The 23871-nt window shown below is 34.8% G+C and overlaps 1 protein-coding gene across 1 annotated transcript in view; it reads right to left on the bottom strand.

The window, feature by feature from the left end:
- Positions 1-23871, bottom strand: part of LOC113506735 (transmembrane and TPR repeat-containing protein 1-like) — a 126921-nt gene that overhangs the window by 54390 nt on the left and 48660 nt on the right. The window contains exon 2 of the mRNA XM_026889570.1: positions 15707-16049. Coding sequence (XP_026745371.1) covers positions 15707-16038 — 332 coding nt within the window. The 5' untranslated portion in view covers positions 16039-16049. The remainder of the gene's footprint in view (positions 1-15706; positions 16050-23871) is intronic.

Here is a 23871-nt window from a genome sequence, read left to right as displayed (position 1 = left end):
ACATAGGTTACAATTTTTGAGGTTTCTAATGTGAGGTCATAAAAAAACACATTTTTTGCGCTTAAACGGGGAAAATTCTAACCACGTGGACGAAGTCGCGGGCAACAGCTAGTAAGTTATAAATATAGTTGGAGTACACATAGCTGTGCTTGCACTCACGTTTCTTAAATGGAATCCGTTTACTCACTTAGCTGTAGCTTGAGTAAATATTTCGGTAGTACTTACATTTTGAGTGCAGTAAAACTAAGAAGAAAAGTGTTATGTTGTGTTTCATTTTTTTTAATCTCCTCGATTTGATGGAATTACAAGTATTTAATTTCGTGATCTTTTGTTAAAATTATGACATTGTAATAAGCGCTAAAGTTTGTTACTTAGTTGGCACTAGTTTAAATGGGAGAAAAAATAATTTTCCCGAAGTATATTGGCCATGTGAAGCAAAAGAAAAAAAAAGTTTTCTTTTTTTAAGAATTGAAAATCAAAAATATCTTTCTTCTGTCTTTCTGTTAGTATGAAGTATGTAATTTTATTGAAAAAGGTTGCGGTCCACAACTAAATTGCAACTCAAACTGACCTTCATTTAGTTAATTACACATACCACCAACTAACACACATCCATTAGTTATCCGACGGCTATTCCCAAACCTAATCGTGGGCTAAAACTCATTGTCCGTACGATTTCACACACGGCGACCCGCGCGGCCCGCCAACCAATAACGCAACCCCACCGGGTAGGGTTGTCCATCGAAAATAGGCAGATAAAGAGAAGTGGCACTGTTTGGTGCTAATGTTATATAACATATAGTACATCGCATTTGTGGAGTCACTAATAGAGTAGTATAATGTATGAGAATGACATTCCTGTTCAAACAACCTGTCCTGGACAATTAACGTGTCCAATACAAAACCGTTATAAAAATTCTTACCAGCTTCAAATAGAAGGAATTACTACATTCGCTTGTAATTTTTCGTCATCTTTACCTCAAAACTTCGGACTGAATGAATTACTGATTGTTGATTTTTTTTTTATTTTACGTGAAATAGCTGTCATCTGGTTAAAAAAAAGACATCGAGTTTGACTCAGTATTAAAACAATATTAGACAGCCCTCAAATAGTGACACGCACAAACCTTGAGTGCCACTTCTTTTTACTTTTGTGCTCCACTGGATTGCCCAACGCGTGTAATATGCGTGCGGTTTGTTGCAAATTGCCTGCAGATCGCGCCACGATCGGTTCGGTTTGAATGTAATAAGATTGTTTCGGGTAATGCGTTGTCGTTTGTCGGTATGAACTTCGTTTATAAAATTGAATATTGTATGTAATAATATATAATGTTGGACTGGTAGCCGACCCCAACATAGTTGGGAAAAGGCTAGGCCGATGATGATGTAATAAAATGTATAGATTTCAGTCATAGTGTGTTCATTTTAGTGGGATTGTTTGGTTCACTGCCTGATATCGGACTAATGAACTTTTTATTTAAAATTAACATTGATAGTTTTGTTCTTCATCCCAACAGAAATCAAGCTATAGTGCTAGCCATATTAACCGAAAAAAAATCGTACGTAAATAAAAGTCCAATAGGCTATATTATTGCGCTTTGGTACACCAAACTGCAGGTGCTTTGAATTGAAAACACAAAAAGCTATAGAGTAAGCAGAAAAAACATAATTTAATTTCACTTTTCTGGAATAAAATTCCTGTGTTTCACGGATAGTGGCTACGAAAAATCCCACCGAAACTCATAAAACATGTTATATTTCCGTCAGTGGGTGTCGTCACATAAATCTCCATCGCTTAAAATATTCACAAACACAACGCACTGGGATCGGCAGCAGTCCCTTCAGCCTTCATACCCCGCACCTCATGGCAATCAGAATGTCCTGCAAATTATTCAAAAACTAATCTCGTTTTTACGATTATATTAACGTCCGTTTATGGCGATCTTATGGACGAGACGGTATGAATGTTTTTGTGTTTTTGGAGTGATCCCGAAAATAACTGGTTTTTTAATGAATGCACTAAAATGATGAAATTTTAATGCTTTTTTTTCTTTGAATTGATTCCTACAAAAGTCTGCACTGTCTTTTTTTCATTTAATCAAATCATATGCACAAAACACTCAGACTCAGAACAAGTATTTGTGAATCACTCAAATGCTTGTCCGACGCGAGAATTGAACCCACTACACGTGGCATTCTGTGGGTTTCTCGTGGTGATTCATGTTCACTTTCAATGATAATATATTCATAAACTTATTTTAAGAATCATTGTGTTACTGGAGTGATCAGGTGCAGCCTTATTCATCACATTCGCAATGTTCAATGCTTCCGTAAACCAAATCCAGCTGTGGGCCATGTATAGGCTATTATTTTAAATATCAACATGAGCCAAAAACTTTATCCGTAGTGAAGTTTGTACTAAAATAATAGGTTTTCTTAAAAAAATCGCTTGTTAGGCTATTAATTTTTCATGAAAGACAAATAAAGACCAGTATAAATAGAACGCTACTCGCTCCAACTTTTCACTTGGGTTAAACACCGACCGCAGAGCACTTAGGTATATAATATTTTTATTGCTGCCCGCCGACCGTCGTAGAGGGGACACGACTAAATAAAAATATATTTACCAAAGAACGCTTGTATTGTGGCTGCGTCAGCGAAATTCCTTTGCTTCTATAACCGAATGTTTTCATTATTGTATACAGATTTTACGCATTCATAAGAATGGTATTGTCATGTGAGTGCTCTTGTGTGCGGAATTGTAGCGAACTGTATTTTTTAACGATATTGTGAAAATTGACTTAATGGCGGGTGTTAAAGTTCAATATTGCATTTTAGTTACCAGGCAAAATAAATAGAGTAAAATTTTTATTACAATCCTGAAAAGAACAAAAGTATGTAACTTTAGAAGTTAAAATGGAAAACTCATTAGAGGTTGTACCTACATACTTTAAACCTAGCATTTAATGACGGGAAATGTTGAACACTACCAATACTTAGATTTCTATTAAACTTTAAGAAACCTTTCCAAAGACTTTACATGAAGCATTACTCACATTTGACTGAACACAAGAATGAGGTAAAATGCTTTCATTTTTCTAGTTCTACCCGCGAAAAAACAAGGTTTAGTCCAAAAAGTGTGTACTTTGGGCAATGAGAAAAACCTCAGAGCAGAGAGATATGATGGGTAAATGTTTTATTTGTAAAGGGATTCTTTGAGTATGATAACATTTGCAGACTTACGTATGTTATTATCCGGGTATTTAAGGATAAACTTGGAGTATTTGCTTTTAGTAATAGTTATCAATAAGTTTCTGTATTTTATAAAGATTTCAACAGTTTCAGCTTTTCATGTTTTAACCCGACTACGACCGATGAAAGGAGATAATATTTTATAATTTTTGTTTCGTAGATTTATATATTATATAACTAAAAGTATTGAATATGCTATTTTTAAATATTTTATTACAAAAATAAACAAATTAAACAAAAAAAAATAACTCACTCCCTTTCAAAAAAATCAAATATTTTGATTGATTGAACTAAATATATTTTAATAGAACCAATTGGAACCGGTACATCCTTATCATATGTATCACACTATTAATCTTGTGGTTAACAATCAATACAAAAATAAAGAAACTAGTAACGTTAATGTAGGACAATGTTTGGCCTGACCTTGACTGGTTGTGGAGCTATTTTAGGGAGGTTGTTGACCCAAATCACAACTAAATTAGCCGGTATTATATAAGCTCTGTTAATACCGAGTTGAAAAGTGCTTGCTTACTTATTAAGGTGGTCTACTTATTTCTTCTTTGCATTCAATGATATTATTTTTTGGCAAACCCCTTGTTTACCCCTTTACAATCAGCTGTTTTTATTCCTGTTGTCTGGCTATAGATTTTTGATATTTCTCAAAATACTTGTAGATCTACAAATAAGTTTAGATCTGGGCACTGGTCCGTGGTACTGGTATGTGGTTTTTCTTTTTTTATATATTACTATTTCTTTAACTTCTTTATATTTGGTGACCTTCTTTTTAAATCTACCTGCTCCCCTCATAGCTAATTATATCATATTAGATATGTAATCATCCATAAAAAAATACATAGAAGAATGTACGAGGTCGTTTAAACTATTTCATTTATAACTACATTTCCATAAATTCAAGAACTCTATAAAACTTTTAAAAAGTGGGTTACACTAAGTATTCTATACCGATAAGTTAGAACAACTCGCAAATGCAACACCTGGCTTTACTGCCGACTGCCGGGCATACCACGTGTATCGAGCAAATTCGACTTTTATAGCTCACTTAAATATTTTAAACGGAACTTTATTACTTACGTCATGCTAGGTTGAATAATAAAAGCATGTTAACCCGACTAACGGCGATTAAAGATGCATGCAGCCGGTGATTGGGATACTTTTAGTGCGAATAACAAATTTCAAGGAATTTTACAACATCAAGAAACAGTGTTACAATGTAATTCAATGCTAATATCACTCTGTAACGATTACGGCTTTAAAAAAAAATAATCCTTATGTCGCGGGAGGTTTCACAAATATTGAATTCATATGCACAAACATACCCAGACCCAGGACAAGCATTCGTGGATCGCACAAATGTTTGCCCTACGTGGGGATCGAACCAGTGACACATCGCGCTCTGTGGGATGGGCTTGATACCTGAACCACTCGGCTATTCGTTGCCTTATTACATTTGCTGTAAATAACCTTTATGCAACGATAACAAGGTGTCGCGAGATGGACCAAGCCAACTTTGGTCTGATCAAACCCAACGGAAGTGAAGTAAAGAAGCAAAAAAATAACTACCGCTAAATAGCAAAGAAAAACAAATATTTTCCTTAATATAATATAAATCAAGCATGTATTTCAATGGACTAAGGCTTTGTATGCGCAAAGACACACCAACATTCGAATATTCGATCTAGTAAGTCAGGAAACAGCAATAACAATTGATCATTCTAACGAAATATCGTTTTCAACCTCATCGGACGCTAACAACTAGGATCAATTCGCCCGACGCCGCCCGACGCTTAATTACGAAGTAGAACTCAGTGCAATTTGATTTTGGATAAAAAAGTTACATTTATATAGGTTTTATTGAATTTCGTACGTGTTAAATTATGGACTATTAATATCCGTATCCGGTATTACGAACTCTTACTTATATGTTCCACTTACAAGCATAAATTTTTGATAGTTATAACTGCTCTGTAACTCATCTTTATATACCTTAACTTCATGTTATAAATACCGTCTATGCATTTATTATAACCTACAGTAGAACTCCGCAGTATATCGTGCTTATAAATGTCATGAAATATTTGAAGGATACCTCCTCTACTCCTGATAGGATTTATAAACTTATTGAAACAAGGTGACAACTTAAAAGTTTTTTTTCTGAAACAAAACTGCAAGGATTCGTTTCAAATGACTATATATTATTATTACTATTTGGACTGTGTATTAAAAATGTTAGCAGATGATCTGGGTATGAAAGAAAAGCGGGGATTATCTCTCCTCGAGACTAGTCCTACTACTATTATAAAGGCGAAAGTTTGTAAGTATGGATGTATGGATGTTTGTTACTCTTTCACGTAAAAACTACTGAATGGATTTGAATGAAACTTTACCACAATATAGCTTATACATCAGAATAACACATAGGTTACAATTTTTGAGGTTTCTAATGCGAGGTCATAAAAAAACACATTTTTTGCGCTTAAACGGGGAAAATTCTAACCACGTGGACGAAGTCGCGGGCAACAGCTAGTAAGTTATAAATATAGTTGGAGTACACATAGCTGTGCTTGCACTAGCGTTTCTTAAATGGAATCCGTTTACTGACTAAGCTGTAGCTGAGTAAATATTTCGGTAGTACTTACATTTTGAGTGCAGTAAAACTAAGAAGAAAAGTATTATGTTGTGTTGCATTTTTTTGAATCTCCTCGATTTGATGGAATTAACGCATTTCATTTCGTGATCTTTATTAAAATTATGACATTGTAATGAACGCTAAAGTTTGTTACTTAGTTGGCACTGGTTTAAATGTCAGAAAAAATAATTTTCCCGAAGTATATTGGCCATGTGTAGCTAAAGAAAAAAATTTTTTTTTTTTTAAGATTTGAAAATCAAAAATATCTTTCTTCTGTCTTTCTGTTAGTATGAAGTATGTAATTTTATTGAAATAAGTTGAGGTCTACCACTAAATTGCAACTCAAACTGACCTTCATTTAGTTAATTACACATACCACCAACTAACACACATCCATTAGTTATCCGACGGCTATTCCCAAACCTAATCGTGGGCTAAAACTCATTGTCCGTACGATTTCACACACGGCGACCCGCGCGGCCCGCCAACCAATAACGCAACCCGACCGGGTAGGGTTGTCCATAGCACATAAGCAGATAAAGGGAAGTGGCACTGTTTAGTGCTAATGTTATATAACATATAGTACATCGCATTTGTGGAGTCACTAATAGAGTAGTATAATGTATGAGAATGACATTCCTGTTCAAACAACCTGTCCTGGACGATAAACGTGTCCAATACAAAACCGTTATAAAAATTCTTACCAGCTTCAAAAAGAAGGAATTACTACATTCGCTTCTATTTTTTCATCATTTTTACCTCAGAACTTCGGACTGAATGAATTACTGATTGTTGATTCTTTTTTTGTTTTACGTGAAATAGCTGTCATCTGGTTAAAAAAAGACATTGAGTTTGGCTCAGTATTAAAACAATATTAGACAGCCCTCAAATAGTGACACGCACGAACCTTGAGTGCCACTTCTTTTTACTTTTGTGCTCCACTGGATTGCCCAACGCGTGTAATATGCGTGCGGTTTGTTGCAAATTGCCTGCAGATCGCGCCACGATCGGTTCGGTTTGAATGTAATAAGATTGTTTCGGGTAATGCGTTGTCGTTTGTCGGTATTAACTTCGTTTATAAAATTGTATATTGTATGTAATATAATGTTGGACTGGTAGCCGACCCCAACATAGTTGGGAAAAGGCTAGGCCGATGATGATGTAATAAATAATGTGTAGATTTCAGTCATAGTGTGTTCATTTTAGTGGGATTGTTTGGTTCACTGCCTGATATCGGACTAATCAACTTTTTATTTAAAATTAACATTGATTTATTTATTGTTTTATACAATTTGGGTATACTTTGATAATTTTGTTCTTCATCCCAACAGAAATCAAGCTAAAGTGCTAGCCATATTAACCGAAAAAAAATCGTACGTAAATAAAAGTCCAATAGGCTATATTATTGAGCTTTGGTACACCAAACTGCAGGTGCTTTGAATTGAAAACACAAAAAGCTATAGAGTAAGCAGAAAAAACATAATTTAATTTCACTTTTCTGGAATAAAATTCATGTGTTTCACGGATAGTGGCTACGAAAAATCCCACCGAAACTCATAAAACATGTTATATTTCCGTCAGTGGGTGTCGTCACATAAATCTCCATCGCTTAAAATATTCACAAACACAACGCACTGGGATCGGCAGCAGTCCCTGCAGCCTTCATACCCCGCACCTCATGGCAATCAGAATGTCCTGCAAATTATTCAAAAACTAATCTCGTTTTTACGATTATATTAACGTCCGCTTATGGCGATCTTATGGACGAGACGGTATGAATGTTTTTGTGTTTTTGGAGTGATCCCGAAAATAACTGGTTTTTTAATGAATGTACTAAAATGATGGAATTTTAATGCTTTTTTTTCTTTGAATTGATTCCTACAAAAGTCTGCACTGTCTTTTTTTCATTTAATCAAATCATATGCACAAAACACTCAGACTCAGAACAAGTATTAATGAATCACTCAAACGCTTGTCCGACGCGAGAATTGAACCCACTACACGTGGCATTCTGTGGGTTTCTCGTGGTGATTCATGTTCATTTTCAATGATAATATATTCATAAACTTATTTTAAGAATCATTGTGTTACTGGAGTGATCAGGTGCAGCCTTATTCATCACTCTCGAACTTTATAGGGTATTAGGTGACAAAGATTAATATACTCCAATTTATTTTGGCACCGCTGCAAAGCGTGGTCTCTTTAATTCGGTCGGTTGGCACACACACCGAGTAGCTATTTATCAATGCTCGTGTTAGTAATAAATAAATCGAGTTAGTCGTGTCGGCGAAAAAGTCGCATGAAGCGTTTATTTTTTGATAGGTTTATATTTACTAGTTGGCAAGACTTGAAAACATTTTCGTTAGTTGGGGAAAAGATGCAAGTTATTGCGACTGGAATTCTCAGATATATACAGTTTAACAGACAGTTATGTAATATGTATTTTTTTATAGATAGCCATTGAACATCATAGAAAAATAGGATGACTTAAGAAATTGGAATCAACAAAATAAAAAGTTACTTTATTCGTGAAAGCTAATAATTTTACATGAACGGAAAACGTTTTGGAACCGCGGAATTATTGTGACCACCATTACTATGAATTACTATGAACATTTAAAAAGAGCCTGGAAAACGGCCTATTTCAAATAAAAACTACGAGAACATGTAACTTTTAAACATGCCTTAAGTATAACTTCTTTAGTATATTCGAAAATTGTCTGTATTAAAGCACATTAAAACGTAGTGATTTAATTCGAAATTGAATATTAAACTCGAATGTTCCATAATTATTGATAGTCAGTCAATTGATAATGCATTTCCATATGGCTAATAGCCAACATTCCCACAAATGATATTAACAAGCAGAGGTCCCGCGGGTGTCGTAAAGGTGACGTTCTTGATGGATAGGCGGTATCATAGTACTGCAATTAAGGTGGGAGTCCCATGAGAACAGGTCTACGGTATACTATGAATCACGCCTTGATACTCAAAGGCGGTTTGCTTATTGTTTACTTTTGGTTGTCATGGAAACCGTGTTGTTTTATAATAATGTGAACTGAACTTAAATTGATGTAACACGTTCGTTTGTTTTCTTGTTAGATAAGATACACTCAAACTAAGATAGGATAAAATAAAATCTGAACCAAAAAAACAAAAGACTAAAGGTTTTACTTGATCCAAAAATAAATAACGATAACATTTCGCAGCCGCTTCACACGCATTATCAATAAAAACAGTGATAAAGTTCTATCACACTCCGACATTCACACTATCACATGTAAGGAAATGTTCACGTTTCTATAAAAAATAAGATTACACGACCTCTATACGCCTGCCCCTTGGGTGTTCGCTCTAGTGTTGTCAAGCCTCCCCTATTCCCGCTTCGTACATCCCGCTACGTCATACTTTCCGAGACATAGATCCCTCGGGATATTGAAAAGGATTGACATTTTCGTTTTTCTATTTACTTAAACGATGTATTCGATAAATAATATTTGATTGAGTTCGAAGTTCCATTTGGATTCAATTATGAATTTATAATTGGTTATCGTGTTGTTTGTTGTGTGTTTTTGATTGTATAATTTATAGTTTCAAAGTTAATATAGGAATAAATTTAATGTTTGTTGATATAATTCATATTATTATAAATTACTGTTTGCTATCATGATGATATCATCAGTCAGAATAAAAATCTATTATAAAATCAATCATTCTGGTCCATTAAAATCGGGAACAAAAACTCAGTCTGATCTGACATCGCTGTCAAAGTCCATAAGTTCCGCGCGGCCGATGCGCCGGCTGTCACTTCCCGCATCCCGGCTTAATTCCGTGTCCCGGGCCCGGGCCTTATTACTGTCGGCACTAGTTGGTCGCAGCTATTGGTTTTTGCTGAAAAGCGCCCCGTGTAATCCGATTTCGGCTGCTTTCGTGTTTGTTTTCATAGTCTTAGCAAAGTTATACGTTTTGCGTTTGTTTTGTGGTAGTTTAAGTTTTGTGAAAATATTTTGTTCCTTGACTGCGTTGTATGAGTTCTTTCATTAAGTAGTTTTAGGTAGAAGTCATAGGTCGAGTTGTTCATGGGATAATAAGTTCAAACCCTTGTTTGGTTTGAGTTTCAGCAACGAGGTTGTTGAATGTAAACTCGTAAGTGGGTTGATACAACTCACTTTTATGTAGTTTTATCCGTTGCATTTGATATAACAACTCATGCTGTAGTGTAGTATCTCTAGACTAGATCAACTAGTCCAGAAAATAATAATAAAGTTCCAAAGTGGGAAAAATTAAATACAAAAGTGGCGGAGTTCATTTAATTACTTCATTAGAATTTTTCCACCTTTTTAAATATAAAACCCTTGTTATAATCACCTCAAAAGGTTGCTCCAAATTTTTATATAAATCAAGAACTTGGAGAACATCAAAAATGACGGCGTAATTTACGAAGTGACAAAAATGTTTGAAAATATCAGGAAATTGAAAAACGACAAAAAGGGTACGATGAGAGCATTTTCCTGTATTATTAACATTTACGTTGAACTCTGTTTTGATATTTTGATCAATGTTTATGTTTTGCGATCAAATGTTTTTAGAAAACAGCGCTGATGTATTTGCCTAAATGTATGAATATAAAAAAATATTTACTAGCACACTGCTTTTCGTTATGGTTTTCGGTTGATTGAATTTGTAATATGAACAGCCTAGTATTTTGATATTTTACATAATATACTGTGAATATAAAAGTTCGTGTCACTACATACATCTCATGATCCGGTCCTTAACATTTCACTCCTCAAATTTTCAACTATATTGAGAGCGAGCTTTTTACGAGGAGCGACTGTCTATGTGACCTCGTCAACTCTGTAACCTTCGCAAAACTATCATGTACTCAGTAAGACTGGCTGTCAGACTTTTTAGCGGCTGACTACTTGTAACGACTGTCAAGGATACATTCATGATAGTTGTGACCCAGTATATACAAAAGTGTCCTAGGCTTAACAGACGGACAGACGGATTGCAGACAAAGTACCTACACGGAAATACTAAGCCGCTTTATCAGCAAAAATAAAGGGAAAAGGGTTAGCTATAATTTCCCGGGAACTACAAGCCCTATATAAAGGGCAATTCGCTTTAATAACGAAATACCTCGTACATTTTCTTTCTAGACGTCTTGACGAAGACTTAGCTTTACAATTAGTATTGGGCATAATTTCAAACAACAATTTACTTGTGTTGGGCTAAATAATGGGGTGTGATACTCCTTGTAGATTGAACAATAACCATTCAGTATGATTTGCTTCTACCATCAAAGCTTAAAGGAATAACACTGTAGTTGTGAAAACGAGACACCACCATACGTGGCGTAGAGCGGCGTTCTTCTTCTACAACTAAAATAATATTTGGATAAGTGTTAGTGGTAGACCCGTAGCTCAGTAAACAAGGTTTCTGGTTCAGAATTATTAGAATTAATGTATTTCAGATTGGTATTAGAGCGTTCGTCGTCATAGAGTAGGTATTACAATTTGAAATTATATACAATTTGGTATTTTGTAATCAGAGGAAACCAGTGAATAGTAGAGACTTTGGGTTTCGGATCAGATAATAATATAGTAGCTTAATAAACTAAATGAAATGATAACAATAAAAACAGGTGAAGAAAAGACTCGCAACATTGAGGGTTATTATTTCTTTGTTTATTTTAAATCATTTGTGAAAATTTTCTACTGCTTAAATATGAAGGTTTATGAGATACAACCTGGTAACGAGAGGACGGACACACGAACAGACAACGGAAACCTATTAATGGGGTTCTGTTTCAACCCTGCAGGTCCTAAGCCTATAAAGGTCAAAAGCAAAAAAAATACCAAAGAATTAAACGAAAAAAATAATTGCCATAAAGTGCAAAATAACCAAAACATTTTCGAACCCCCGCTCTCTAGATAAAGAAAACTTTTGTATAACAAGAATTGGCTTACAATCGTTCGGGGAGCAGAGTTCGGGTGTCGTATTGCGGTCACGAATCGGAAGGTATGGCGTGACCTCCGAGCGGCAGGGTCTCGGGGACCCACAGTTTTATAAATTGGAATCTACTTGGTTACATGGTTCAAATAGTTTTTGCGGAGAGTCGTTAAATGAGAATGGAAACTCTAAATCAGGGACCGGCCGGATACTCATTGAAAGGGTTTTTGAAGGGGTTTTTTTAAGCGCTTCAAGAAAAAACCCTATGACATATGTTACACCTTCGAACGGATTACTGGAACCCTGTTCTGAACAGGTTACCCTTTACTACCCTGTAACACTGTAACAGGGTAACCCACTCCAACCTAAGACAATGCAATATGCACTCTTTATCATAGACATTAGTTTGAAAATAGTATAACCACGAGCGCACGTGACATCTTACCGCCCAGCGGCGCCATTGTTGCATTTACCGAGCGACTTGTAAACATGGAATAAAAATCATTGTGGATATGATCTTACAGTTTAATTTTGCTTGTCGCACTTTTCAAACGTTGTGATATATATTTTTCGTGTCTATACTTGTAGACCAGGGTCGATAATTTTTAAAACCAAAAAAAAAAATAGTAGGATGAAACCCATTAGAAAAGGAGGGGAATATTATAAAAATGAAAGGAAAAATAATTTACGGGTGATCTGAGGTCGGGAAGGGGGTGGGAGTGACGTTTGAAGAGTAAAAAACGGTTTTAATCGATCGGCAAAACTAAAATTCGTATCGAAAAAAGTCAAATGGCAAAGTTCTAAAAGAAAAAGATCTAAAACTTTTGTGTTTACATTTTTTTCACATAACCTCAAAATTTATGTGAAAAATCTAAAAAACCAAGATTGTGGTTTTTTATTTTTATCTTTTACAAAAATTTATTTTTGTAACGAAATTTGGTGAAAACTTACTTTTTTGTGTCCCAAATACGCTGTAATTTATTTGATTAAAAATATTTATTTTTTCACCTTATTTTGAATTAATATAAAAAAACACTCTAATTTTCAATCGAAAATTCACCCGTCAAATCTTCTCAGAAAATGCAAAAAATGAAAAAAAACTTGTATTAGATTTTTTTTAAAATTATTATAAATAATTTCATCTAAAAAATTTGATCTCATTTTGTGTTCAATAGACCAATAATCGAGGAAGGTTTTAGGCTAGGTATATAAAATTACGCTGCAACTAATAGGAGCGAAGATTTAATGGAAAATGTGGCAAATACGGGGAAAAATATTAATCTTCGAGGGCATTCGTTCAAAAATTCCTAACTTATATCTTCTAACCACGCGGACGAAGTCGCGGGCAACAGCTAGTTACCTATATGACGTTTCGCGCGTAGGTAGTTTGTCCGAGAGGCGCGAGTCGCGGCGCGACGCGTCGGCGATAGAAGAAAATCAGCTGTAGTCTTAGTAAAGCAATGAGGGGCCGCTAGGGTGCAAGTATGCAGCTCAAGTTTAGTGGGTAATTCAGGGTAACACGAAAAGCCTTTCGTGAAGGTAACCACTTCAAAGGGTTAAGTTATTGAAGGGGTTAACCCCTTCACGTGGTTACCATAATGAAGGTGTTAACCATTTCGCTGGGTTTCGAGGATGTAACTCGAACAAAAGGTAACACTGCGATATGAGTTACCCCGTGTACGGGTTACCCTGTCAAACGGCTTAACTCTAAAGTGGGGTTGTCCGGTCCCTGCTCTAAATTGATTTAGAAAAATAAATTAATCTCAAAAATAGATTTATTTTTTCATTTTTAGCCAGTACGAGTTTTCAAATCAATTTCGCTATATAAAACAAATTACATATGGAGAAAATTTCTTTCATTCATATATAATTTAAGACAATGTTACTCAACTGTATATTACAAAGGAATGTACCTACAAAATCAAAATTGAAACGATATTCTGACTCGTATTCAGCTGTCTGTGTATAGTCAAAATGATGTACAAAATTCATGTACCATTCATAATGTACAAAATGAACGAGTAAAGAATACCTTGACCTTGAATTCTGCCTGCCTAGCTCTACTTGAACATATTTTATTTACAACTTATGATTGAAACGTTGACTGGGTCTAGTGAGTTCTGACAGTTATTACTTATTCCTAGGTAAAGTTATATTACTAAATAAACTAAAACAGTTTTTTGTTTGACGGCCTAATGAGAATACTATAATGATTTATTGTTTTCATTTCATTAACATCAGAATTACTGGAGTCAAATAATAGTTTTTTTTTATTTAGTATTTATTTGTTTTTCTCTTTAATATCACATAAAATCTTTGGAAATCAAAAACTAAAGCGTGAGCAATAACAGAAAAAAACATTACAAACAAAACACACGTCTATAAATACACGTAAAATTAAGAGAGATCTCGCTCAAAAAGAAAAAAAAAACTACACACTTGAAGATTGACAATTATGACCTAACCATTACCTACCACAGTTTTTTGATACTGACAGATAGACAGCACCAAACTCTTCCCTTTCTCTTATATGTACATCGATATAAAAACCCCGTCAATACCAGCCCCTCACTATTACCGCAGGACACCGCACTAATAAATTATGATAGCACGTGCCACAACGACTCGCTTTTATCTCGCACCGAATTCACACTTTACCAAAATGTAAATTTATGGCGTTTGAGCTTTTTTCGAGGCATGTAATGGGTGTCTTAGTGCTTTGTTCGGGAGCAAGGCTTATCGGCCTGTACCTTTGTAACTGTATGATGTAGGGGAGGTTATTGTGTGATACCGTGTCAATGAATTAAAGTTATATCATGCACAAAAATGTAAAAAAAGAAATGAAAAATTCTATTTTGCTGTTTATAAAATACACACGTAATCAGATTTTGCCCAAGGTGCCCATTTTTTTTAAATTAGAATAAAGACATTAATATCGGTACAATTAAAAAAAACATCTAATATTGGCAAATAATGGAATTCGAATCAAGAACTCCTCTTTTTAAAGTAAGGTAAAATATACTGCAATGTGTAACCCCACACACATTTCAACGTCCTCACTCGTTATTCGTATGTATACACACATCAATTTGAATATGTTTAACGATGAAAAAATGTTTACAAATTAGTTCATTTGATAATTTATGGAGTTATTTGACTATCGATTGCCGAAATGTTTTAAGCACTCAAATATTATGTATTTCAATGTTGTATTCTAAAAATGTATACTGGTATATTATAGTTTTTTAAACCTATTTACCCACTATAAAATACCAAGTTTCATATTTTAAAACGGAACATTTAGCAAAAATTACAAGTTTCAACAGCGTACCTAATTATAAGTTGGCACGTACACTATACTTTCGCAATGTACGCTGTATATTGCTGGCAATACATGCCGAGGCAATACGCTCGCCGGATTTGTACTGGCAATAGTGCCGGTTTGGGGGTTGGCTTCCTCACTAACTTCAAATATGAAGCAATAAATTCTCGTTACGCAAACTCGCTTTTCTGTTTTCTCGTGAACATTATTACGAATTTATATTCGTGCTTTTTGATTGTGACGTTTGGCAGGAATTTCGGTTCGTACGTTTGAGTGAGCGGGGGATTCCTAGCTTTGGGAAATTTTACTGTTGGCTTTTTTGCTGTTTAAATATTTCGAACAATAGAAAAACCTACCTACGTAAAGTGGAAAAATGTATGTGTTCGTATATTTTTGATTTATAATTTATTTTCCTTTCATGAACATAATCGCTACAGTAGCGATAGTGGTACCTAACAAAGGCATTCCATCATCTAGCGTACACATCCATATGATACATCAAAACATAAAATTATTAATAGACTCACCTAAAAGACAGCGTAGTTAACGGCCTATATGACTTATGACTATTAGCATCAGCCATCGGCATCCCCCAATAGTCATCCAGGAACAGTTGCTTCAGCGAGTTACTCCCCACCACATCCCCATTCGTCACTATGGCGGGGATGTCGTCATGGACGAAATCCCCATTCAGACTGTTCATGTAGCTGAGGACTGCTGTCGTGGTGACCATGACGTAGATTGTGACGTCACTGCACAGTAGCTTTGGCTGTGACTCCTCCCGGACGGTTGTGAGGGATCGCCGTTTCATTTTTGGTGCTGTCCGAAGTTTTAGTGTTACATTTCTACATCTGCACATTTGATTGGGTTCTGAAACAAAGATATGGGACGTCTTAGTGTACCTGGTATTTGATACGAATGATAAAATAATGAGATATACCTGCTGGTAAGACATTAAAGATACATATTTTTATCATAATAACAAACTTATCATTTATATTTTTCAAAGACGATAAAACAAAAGGAAGATTCAAATTCTCAATTCGTATTAACTTAACAAAATGTCAACAGCCAAATAGATTTCACAGAGATATATAAATAGATCTCCTTTTATTACCTTTGTCATAGCGAGGTAAGGGAGCATGACGAGATCAGTGTACTAGAAACTTCAATAGAAGGACGGAGAGGGAAATGGTGCTATACAACATGTCAAGCTCTATCTCGTTCCTTCACCATCATAACAGTAATGGCCCTGCTTTAAAGTTCTTAGTAAAGGCCCTGGTATTTTATAATTCCTAGAACTGTAGGCTAATTCAACTATGCTCTCCTGAAATTGATTTATTTGGTTTATGAAATACTTTCATGTAGTCAAAGTGCTTTGAAATTATATTTGGAAATGGAATTACATTGTGCATGCTCTTTCTTTCGATGTTTTTATAGAAAATCTGTTTTCACTCCCAAAATGTAATTTAGTTATTGGAAAATTTTAATATGATAGGAAATGAGAATTTGTGAAATCTAAAAACGTGTTTTTACTTCGACCATCAAAACTTTTTACTTCATAAACAAGATACTTAAAATAACAAAATTACAATTATCGTTTGGTAGATAACCAACCAAAGTTTTTGAATAAATAAAAGCTTTTTATCGAAATTGATAAATTAAATTTATCACGGAGACTGAGTCAATTACTGGTCCTATATAAATTATTCAGAGTAAGAAGTTTTTTTTTGGGTAGAAAAACATGTTTGTTAACACAGTCGTTGTAAGGTTACTATATTAATAACATTGATAAAAGTATTTTTTTCGACAGTTTTGAAAACTGTTTAAATTTTAATTTTATAATGAAATACCACCATTTCCAGAAAAAATAATCGTGTCGTGAAAAAGAATATATTTTTAATTACAAATACAACATTTGCTTAACCTCTATTTATATTTTGAAAATTTTAATAGTTTAGCTATTACGGTTCATGACATACAGCCTGGTGACAGACAAACGGATAGACGGACGAATATCACAGCCTTGGTGATAGGGTTCTATTATAAAATAATAAAAGGAACAAAAGTTTAAAAAATAATCTGTTTCATCACCTTTACCCTAAAGTAGATCAGTAAGCTTTAGACTCGTCGGCATCGCGATCAAGTACAAAGGGAAAACACAATACCGACACAAGTCAGAGAATTTAATATAGTATTATTAAAATATAGTTACAACACGCGGAATAACATCCCCAAGGCACCGTACTATAATTTCGTACAGATTTCGTATTCATGCTACGGTTTTATTAAAACTAGTCCAGATATATGAATCTTATCACGAATAATACCAGTGAATACCATCCATCTGTTCGCATGATTCCAACAGTAATCTAAATAACTATTTTTCAATATAGCCCGCAATATCGCCAAGTTATGAATTTACGTCTGGCCTACTCAGAAACGCGGTACGTGCCCAAAATGTAAGATATTAAAGGGAAAAAAATCCGTCCGCAAAAATTCGGATAGCACTAAATATAAATATTTCGAATTCCGAGGGATATGGCGGAGCGTTTTGTGGCTTTTAGAATGTATAAATGTTTTATTTTATAACAGTGCCGCGACTGACAGCCCGTTAAGCGGCACAGATTTTTGCTTTCCATATTTTAAAATGGGAAATATGACAAACGGTTATGAATTTCACGGGTGATAAAAATACATGTGGGTTAGATTAACGACAACTACATAGTAGTAGAACATCTATCCTATGATCATCATGGCGGTTTCATCATCATGGATTTTAGTTGAATGTTCTCAAAATACTAAAAAATGTTGTCTATACTAGAATTAATCAGCAGCATACAGGAAAATACTATAACTAGATGATGAAACAAAACCGAAAGCTGCACAAATAGTGAAAATCCAAAGAATAAGTCCTTAAACTTATTCACGACCGAACTAGGGGTCTCGCGACACAAACAAAATGAAAGCTTAATAACCACTCCAAGCATTTAACCCCACAAACAACCAAACTATAAAACAATAACTTTAAACTTTATTGCAATATAAACAACAACAATATTTTATTACACTACAGGCCACACATTTCACCTACTCCGTTCACATTACGCTTTAATAATTACACGCGGCTAATTCACAGGTAGGTTGTACTAAATTTATGGCCTTTAGTGTACTTTAGCATGTTTATTAGGCTCATAAAATTAATGAACACTACCCCACGACTCGCCTGATGAAGCGAGCTCATAATTTTATCAAATATGCCGTGAAAAATGTTGCAAATTGACGGAGAATACTCGGAAATGTTCTAATAATATTATGCTTGCTTGGTATTTTATTTGGCTTGGTGTGTAAAATTGTATTTTAAGAATTTTATTAGTGTTTGCTTGGAAATCATATTTGTAGTTTCAGGGATATTTTATATGAGTGATAGAACGGTTAGAAATGGGGTCAGAAGTACAGATTGTGGGTAAATTTGCTTGATGTATGCTCAGTTAGTTCTGGCACGCTGACTCTACATTTACCGAAGCATAATATTCTTCATAATTAATTGCTATAAGTAAGATATCTTCCATGTTTAGTAAAACCGTCTCATTGCTGATATTAAATAGTATTATAAGTTCGGAGATCAAAGAGATTTGCGAATTATCCAAGGAGGTGGAAGCTCATGATATTACACCAGTCAATATACAAGTATTGCTCTATACATATAGCCTTGAATCTCTACTAACGAAATATAGTACTGTTGCTAAGTATTTGCAATAATTCATATATTTCTTCGTTACAGCTTTTCTTGCTTGCTTTATGAATGTGTTAGCATCGAATTAATATATGACATACGTTTGGTTCCTCGGTTTTAAATACTTATCGACTTGAATAATCACGGTACCAAAGTATGGATAACTATTAAAATTATAAATGTTTTAATGAGGGAATCGATGTCAGATTGAAAAAAAAAGTTGCATGAATATGATACCCGCAAAGGCCGATGAATTCAATTCTATCCACAAGACATAATAACGCTTCTCAAGAAAAACAATAAACGCCATCCCAAATAAGAATACACAACTTAGGTCATCAGAACAAACAGCCAGAAAATAAAAAAAAAGAACGACGAAAGAAAACTGTCATTTACAAAGAAAATATCATATTAAATAAGTTATACAATAAAAATACACACACAGACATAAAACCGTATAAGTACAGTTACATAAAGTCAGTAATAAAATAGCCCAGCTCGAGGGTAGACCTTAGTTTTCTTATATTACCTACATCAAATTCCTCGGTCAAAGCCTGTCTGGTGTTTCATAAATTCTGTTTAAAGGAGACAAAGGATGGCAAAAAAACAATTACGGCCCTTCATAATTGTTTCTCGAGAAAAAAGAGGTTTCGAGCCTATTTTAAATGTAATATTAAACTATGGAGCGTTGAGAAAAAACTAATGAAAGGAATGAAATGAATGAAAGTTGCACGTGTTTAGATTCTGCTTACAATTATAAAAAAAAAATATGTATGTGCTGTGGTACAAAAAATAATTGAAGCCTATTCAAATTAGCAAAAACAAAACAATATTCGACTCTTATGTTTTTATTTCGTCATATCAATAAAACAAGACGAAGAATGAATGCATCAATGATGATTATGGAAGTTGGAACTAATGACGTCACTTGTCAGTAAGAGTGTACCAATAAGTATCATGCGAGATTTAAATTATACTGTATCATCGGTTTTATTTTTTTGTAGCTGACACGTTGGCTAGACATTGGCTACTTTTATTTGAAATCCTTAGAAAAAAGCGATGTTTTAGCAGCTATAACCGATATTATTTTTGAAACAGTTTTGTATTGTGCCGTTGTATTTCTACCTATCGTGTAAAACCCCCCTTACGGCCTTAAAATCTTTCGTGTAACTCGAGCCTGAAACCTTTCAGTAGAGAAATTTTTCGAGAAAAAAATTCTAAATTTCCTGTAATTGTTCGCTCAGAGGTACGGGGAAGCCGTATTACAGGTATTGTTCCGTAACGAAGTAGAGAGAAACGTTTTTTTAATGAATTCATATAAACAGTAAACTTTACCGAGTAAATTTTGAGATTTTTATATTATTTATTTTGAGAATGAGATGGTATTTATTAATTCAACATAATATTTTGATTTAATATAAATATAACGTCTAATATAATATAACGTTCATAACTCGTATTTATTTATTATCTACCCATATAAACAAAACAAGTTTTCAAGCCATGTGTAACTGAAATAAACTATTATCTTAGCCTTTTTCGTATTTCATTATCAAACTGAAAGTCATATATGTACATGTTTTGCGACCATTCTAATAATGTATTTTTGTACAACCTAGGTTTTTCGGTTACGGTACTCGTTACTTTAAAAACAAAAGACAAGCAGTAAAAACGAAATTGCTCTTTTAAAATATTCCAAACTTCGAAATTAATATAACAGACTTTACACTTAGCAATAACAATATTATTTGAATAGCGGCTCAGTACGAAGTGACGTCATTACGAGGTACAAACCAGTTACTAGCAAGTAGCAAGAACAACACAACTTAATTTTGTTTTCATACGATAAACTACGAGCCAACAAGTTAAACTAAGAATATATCAGCTCGAATAAGTATTAAATAGTTTGTATATATATATATATCTATATAGGTATATATGTGTGTTTGAGGGTATATTTTGAACAACAACATTGAGTCGTGACAAAGAGGGTTCCGTTCAAATAGGCTGAAGAATAGCAAAACGGCTAGTTGAGAAGTAAAATTGATTGAAGATTACCTATAAAATATGACTGTAACCAAATCTTTAACTTTATTTGTGCTTGTTAGGTACTATGTGTCTTAATTTCTTGTTATGTTAGCAACAGGAATGTGTCAACTATGAAAAAATCATTTTTCAAACTATTGCGCTTGATGAGGTAAAGCCTGGTAACAGACAAACGGAGAGACAGCGGAGCCTCAATAATACGGTTCGATTTTTATTATTGGGGTACTACAGCCTCGTAAAGACTGGTGAAGTTGCAAAAGCAAGACACTGCTCTTCGCCGAATAGTACGCAGTGTAGTGCTCCTTCTTGTTGTACAACTAGCAATAGGAATCCCAGATCTAACACAAACTGATACTACTACTAAGTTAACAATAGATTCGAAATACAGTCAAAACATTTTCCGATTTCTATTTATAAAAACATCTGATATGCACGACGTTAGCAAATCGAAACATACCCCATAAAGTAAAATTGTACAAAAGCCCATAGAGTTACGCTGACCGCAGTTATTTTTGATTAAATACCTTAGTTACTGTCCATGTCACCCAGGGGAGGAGAGGGTAACTGGGACGCTGTCGTTACTAACGGAAAATTGCCGTGCATTTCCCCATACAAAATTCCATTCAAAACTTCGGACAAAATTGCAATTAGCGAGGGTGTTTTTGAAGCCCAATTCCCGTGAGTATCGAGAGCCTGTAGACATACGTGTGTGCTTAATTTTATAAAACAGACTTGTAGCTGTGTTTGATGTGAAAGCTGTTCTTCTGATCTCGAAATGCGGATTTTCGGCTCTCGATAAGCATGGATAGCTAGACTGACGTCGTATGGTATATGTAGCCGAGCGGTTGGATCCTAGCATAGAACAAGTGTTTGAGGGATCCAAGAATGCTTGTCCTGAGTTTAGGTATCTTTGTGCATGTGACTTGAATGTCAATGAAATTTTCCCACGTCAGAAGCAATATTACGGATGTCAAAAAAAACCTAGTTCATTTACTCCTGGGTTCAGAAAATTTATTCCAGCCATCACAGTACTTAAAGTTCTGTTAATCAATCGATTTAATTTAGATAAAATTGATAATTTACTTGTCTATTACAACCTGAAGAGCCTCATCCTGCATTCGACTTCACAATAAGCGTGTCACTAAAATAAGCACTCTAATTCTAAGGTAGTAGAGTAATGTCTTCAACGTTAAATCTGTCACACCAGGCTACCAGAATATACTTATGAATTTAATTTTGTATCCATCTTTATAGACATCACGTCCCTCGCATAAATGCTAAAGGCCCGACCAGCTGTGCTCGTGTGACGTCATGAATGTTAGGTTACGTATAAAAATTCTGGATGTGCTGCGGGTACTAATAGGGTACTTTCTGTACCGAATTAAAATCGTGCCAAACTGAAGCTTTGATTATAATGGAAGCTAATTAAGTTAAGCAAATTATTGCCTTGAAGTATAGCTCGGAATTCTAATGCGAGAATTAAAAATTAAATTGCTAGATTTTTGAGTTCAACTAAAGGCGCTTTTTAAATTTAAATATGCGTATGGAAAGATTTAGTTTCTGTTATTTGTACCTGCATTTAAAACTAATAATTGCCTCAATATATTACCGTGACACTGAATTAAATTGCAAAATGACTTTACATCGAAAATTACGCCGTTCGGTGTCTACTTCTATAAAAGGCGGTGGTGGTTTAAGAGATGGTGGTGGCTGTCCCGAAGCGGCAATCGACGGATCCATGGTCAGGAGCGACAGGGAGTGAGATCTCGTCGTCTTCTTCTGCGAAGTAATCATTATTTCAAAGGAGACTGTGGGAGACGCACCAAGCGTCGGAAGCCTGACTAGGATCGGGCCTGTGCGGCGACGTCCGTCGCGTTCATGTCAGCAAGCTTACGAGAGCACATTAAAGCCTGCCAGGCAAACGGGATTGTCCGAGTTCCTGCGTGTCCGGTACTCAATAGAGTAAAGGAAGGAACATGGGTGGATTTTAGTCAGAAAAAGTTTGAAACTCCATTTCACCCAATCCAAAGCAGGAGGAGTCATTGAATCATTTTCCATTCGGAAAAAGGTAGTGTTAAGAAGAGGCTTTACGAATGCCGTATAAAATTATCTCCATTTAATTTGGGAGCATGTCTGCAATTATTGAGGCTTTACATCGCTCATTCTCATCAACGAATTAATCAGGAATGTCCTCTCGCATCCCGAATTATTCCTGTAATGCAGACGTGACTATGCTTTTAATTATAATGCTGAAAATTTGAAAATCGCGAGATATCGATGAATTGACGTTTGAAGGGAATATTTTCAGGCCTCTGTACTGAAATGGAATTTCAGACACAGCCGACGTTGTCGCCCACATTGTTTGCGGAATAATTTCATTTGACACTATTAACTTTATTAAAGGAAAAATCTTGAAATATCGTTCAGTTAATGGTTTTATCGACAGTGTCAAAAAAGAGGTCACATTGTAACCAACTGTGAACATTGTAAACCTTAAAGCGATACATACATAATTCATGAAACCTTAACGAAATATTACTCAATCAAATTAGCCATTAGTTTATCAACACCAGGAAGTCCCTACTGTATTATCCTCAACTCCACAGACACAGATAAACAACGCTCTCATACTTGTAACTGTAAATGAGATAAGCTATCACGGAATGTAGGAAATAAGTTGGTCAAACATACCCCAAATAGGGCATTACCCACGACCCGTACCTATGTAGTGACCGACGCTCAGTTTTACGATCGTCGCGGTCGCTTTTGTGATTAAATGAATGTATTTAGCGATAACTGCGGCTTTTACCCGGTTTTGTGGTACGGTGGGGTATATAAAGCTTCATTTTGAATGCTGTTGCACTGTAGTATGTTATAGCTAGGTACTTCGCTAACTAGGGCTGTAGAGGT

This window comes from Trichoplusia ni, chromosome 2 (genome assembly GCF_003590095.1).
Source record: "Trichoplusia ni isolate ovarian cell line Hi5 chromosome 2, tn1, whole genome shotgun sequence".
Classification (NCBI taxonomy): Eukaryota; Metazoa; Arthropoda; class Insecta; order Lepidoptera; family Noctuidae; genus Trichoplusia; species Trichoplusia ni.
The sequence above is the reverse complement of the archived record's forward strand: the minus strand, read 5'-3'. Positions and strand labels throughout refer to the sequence as shown.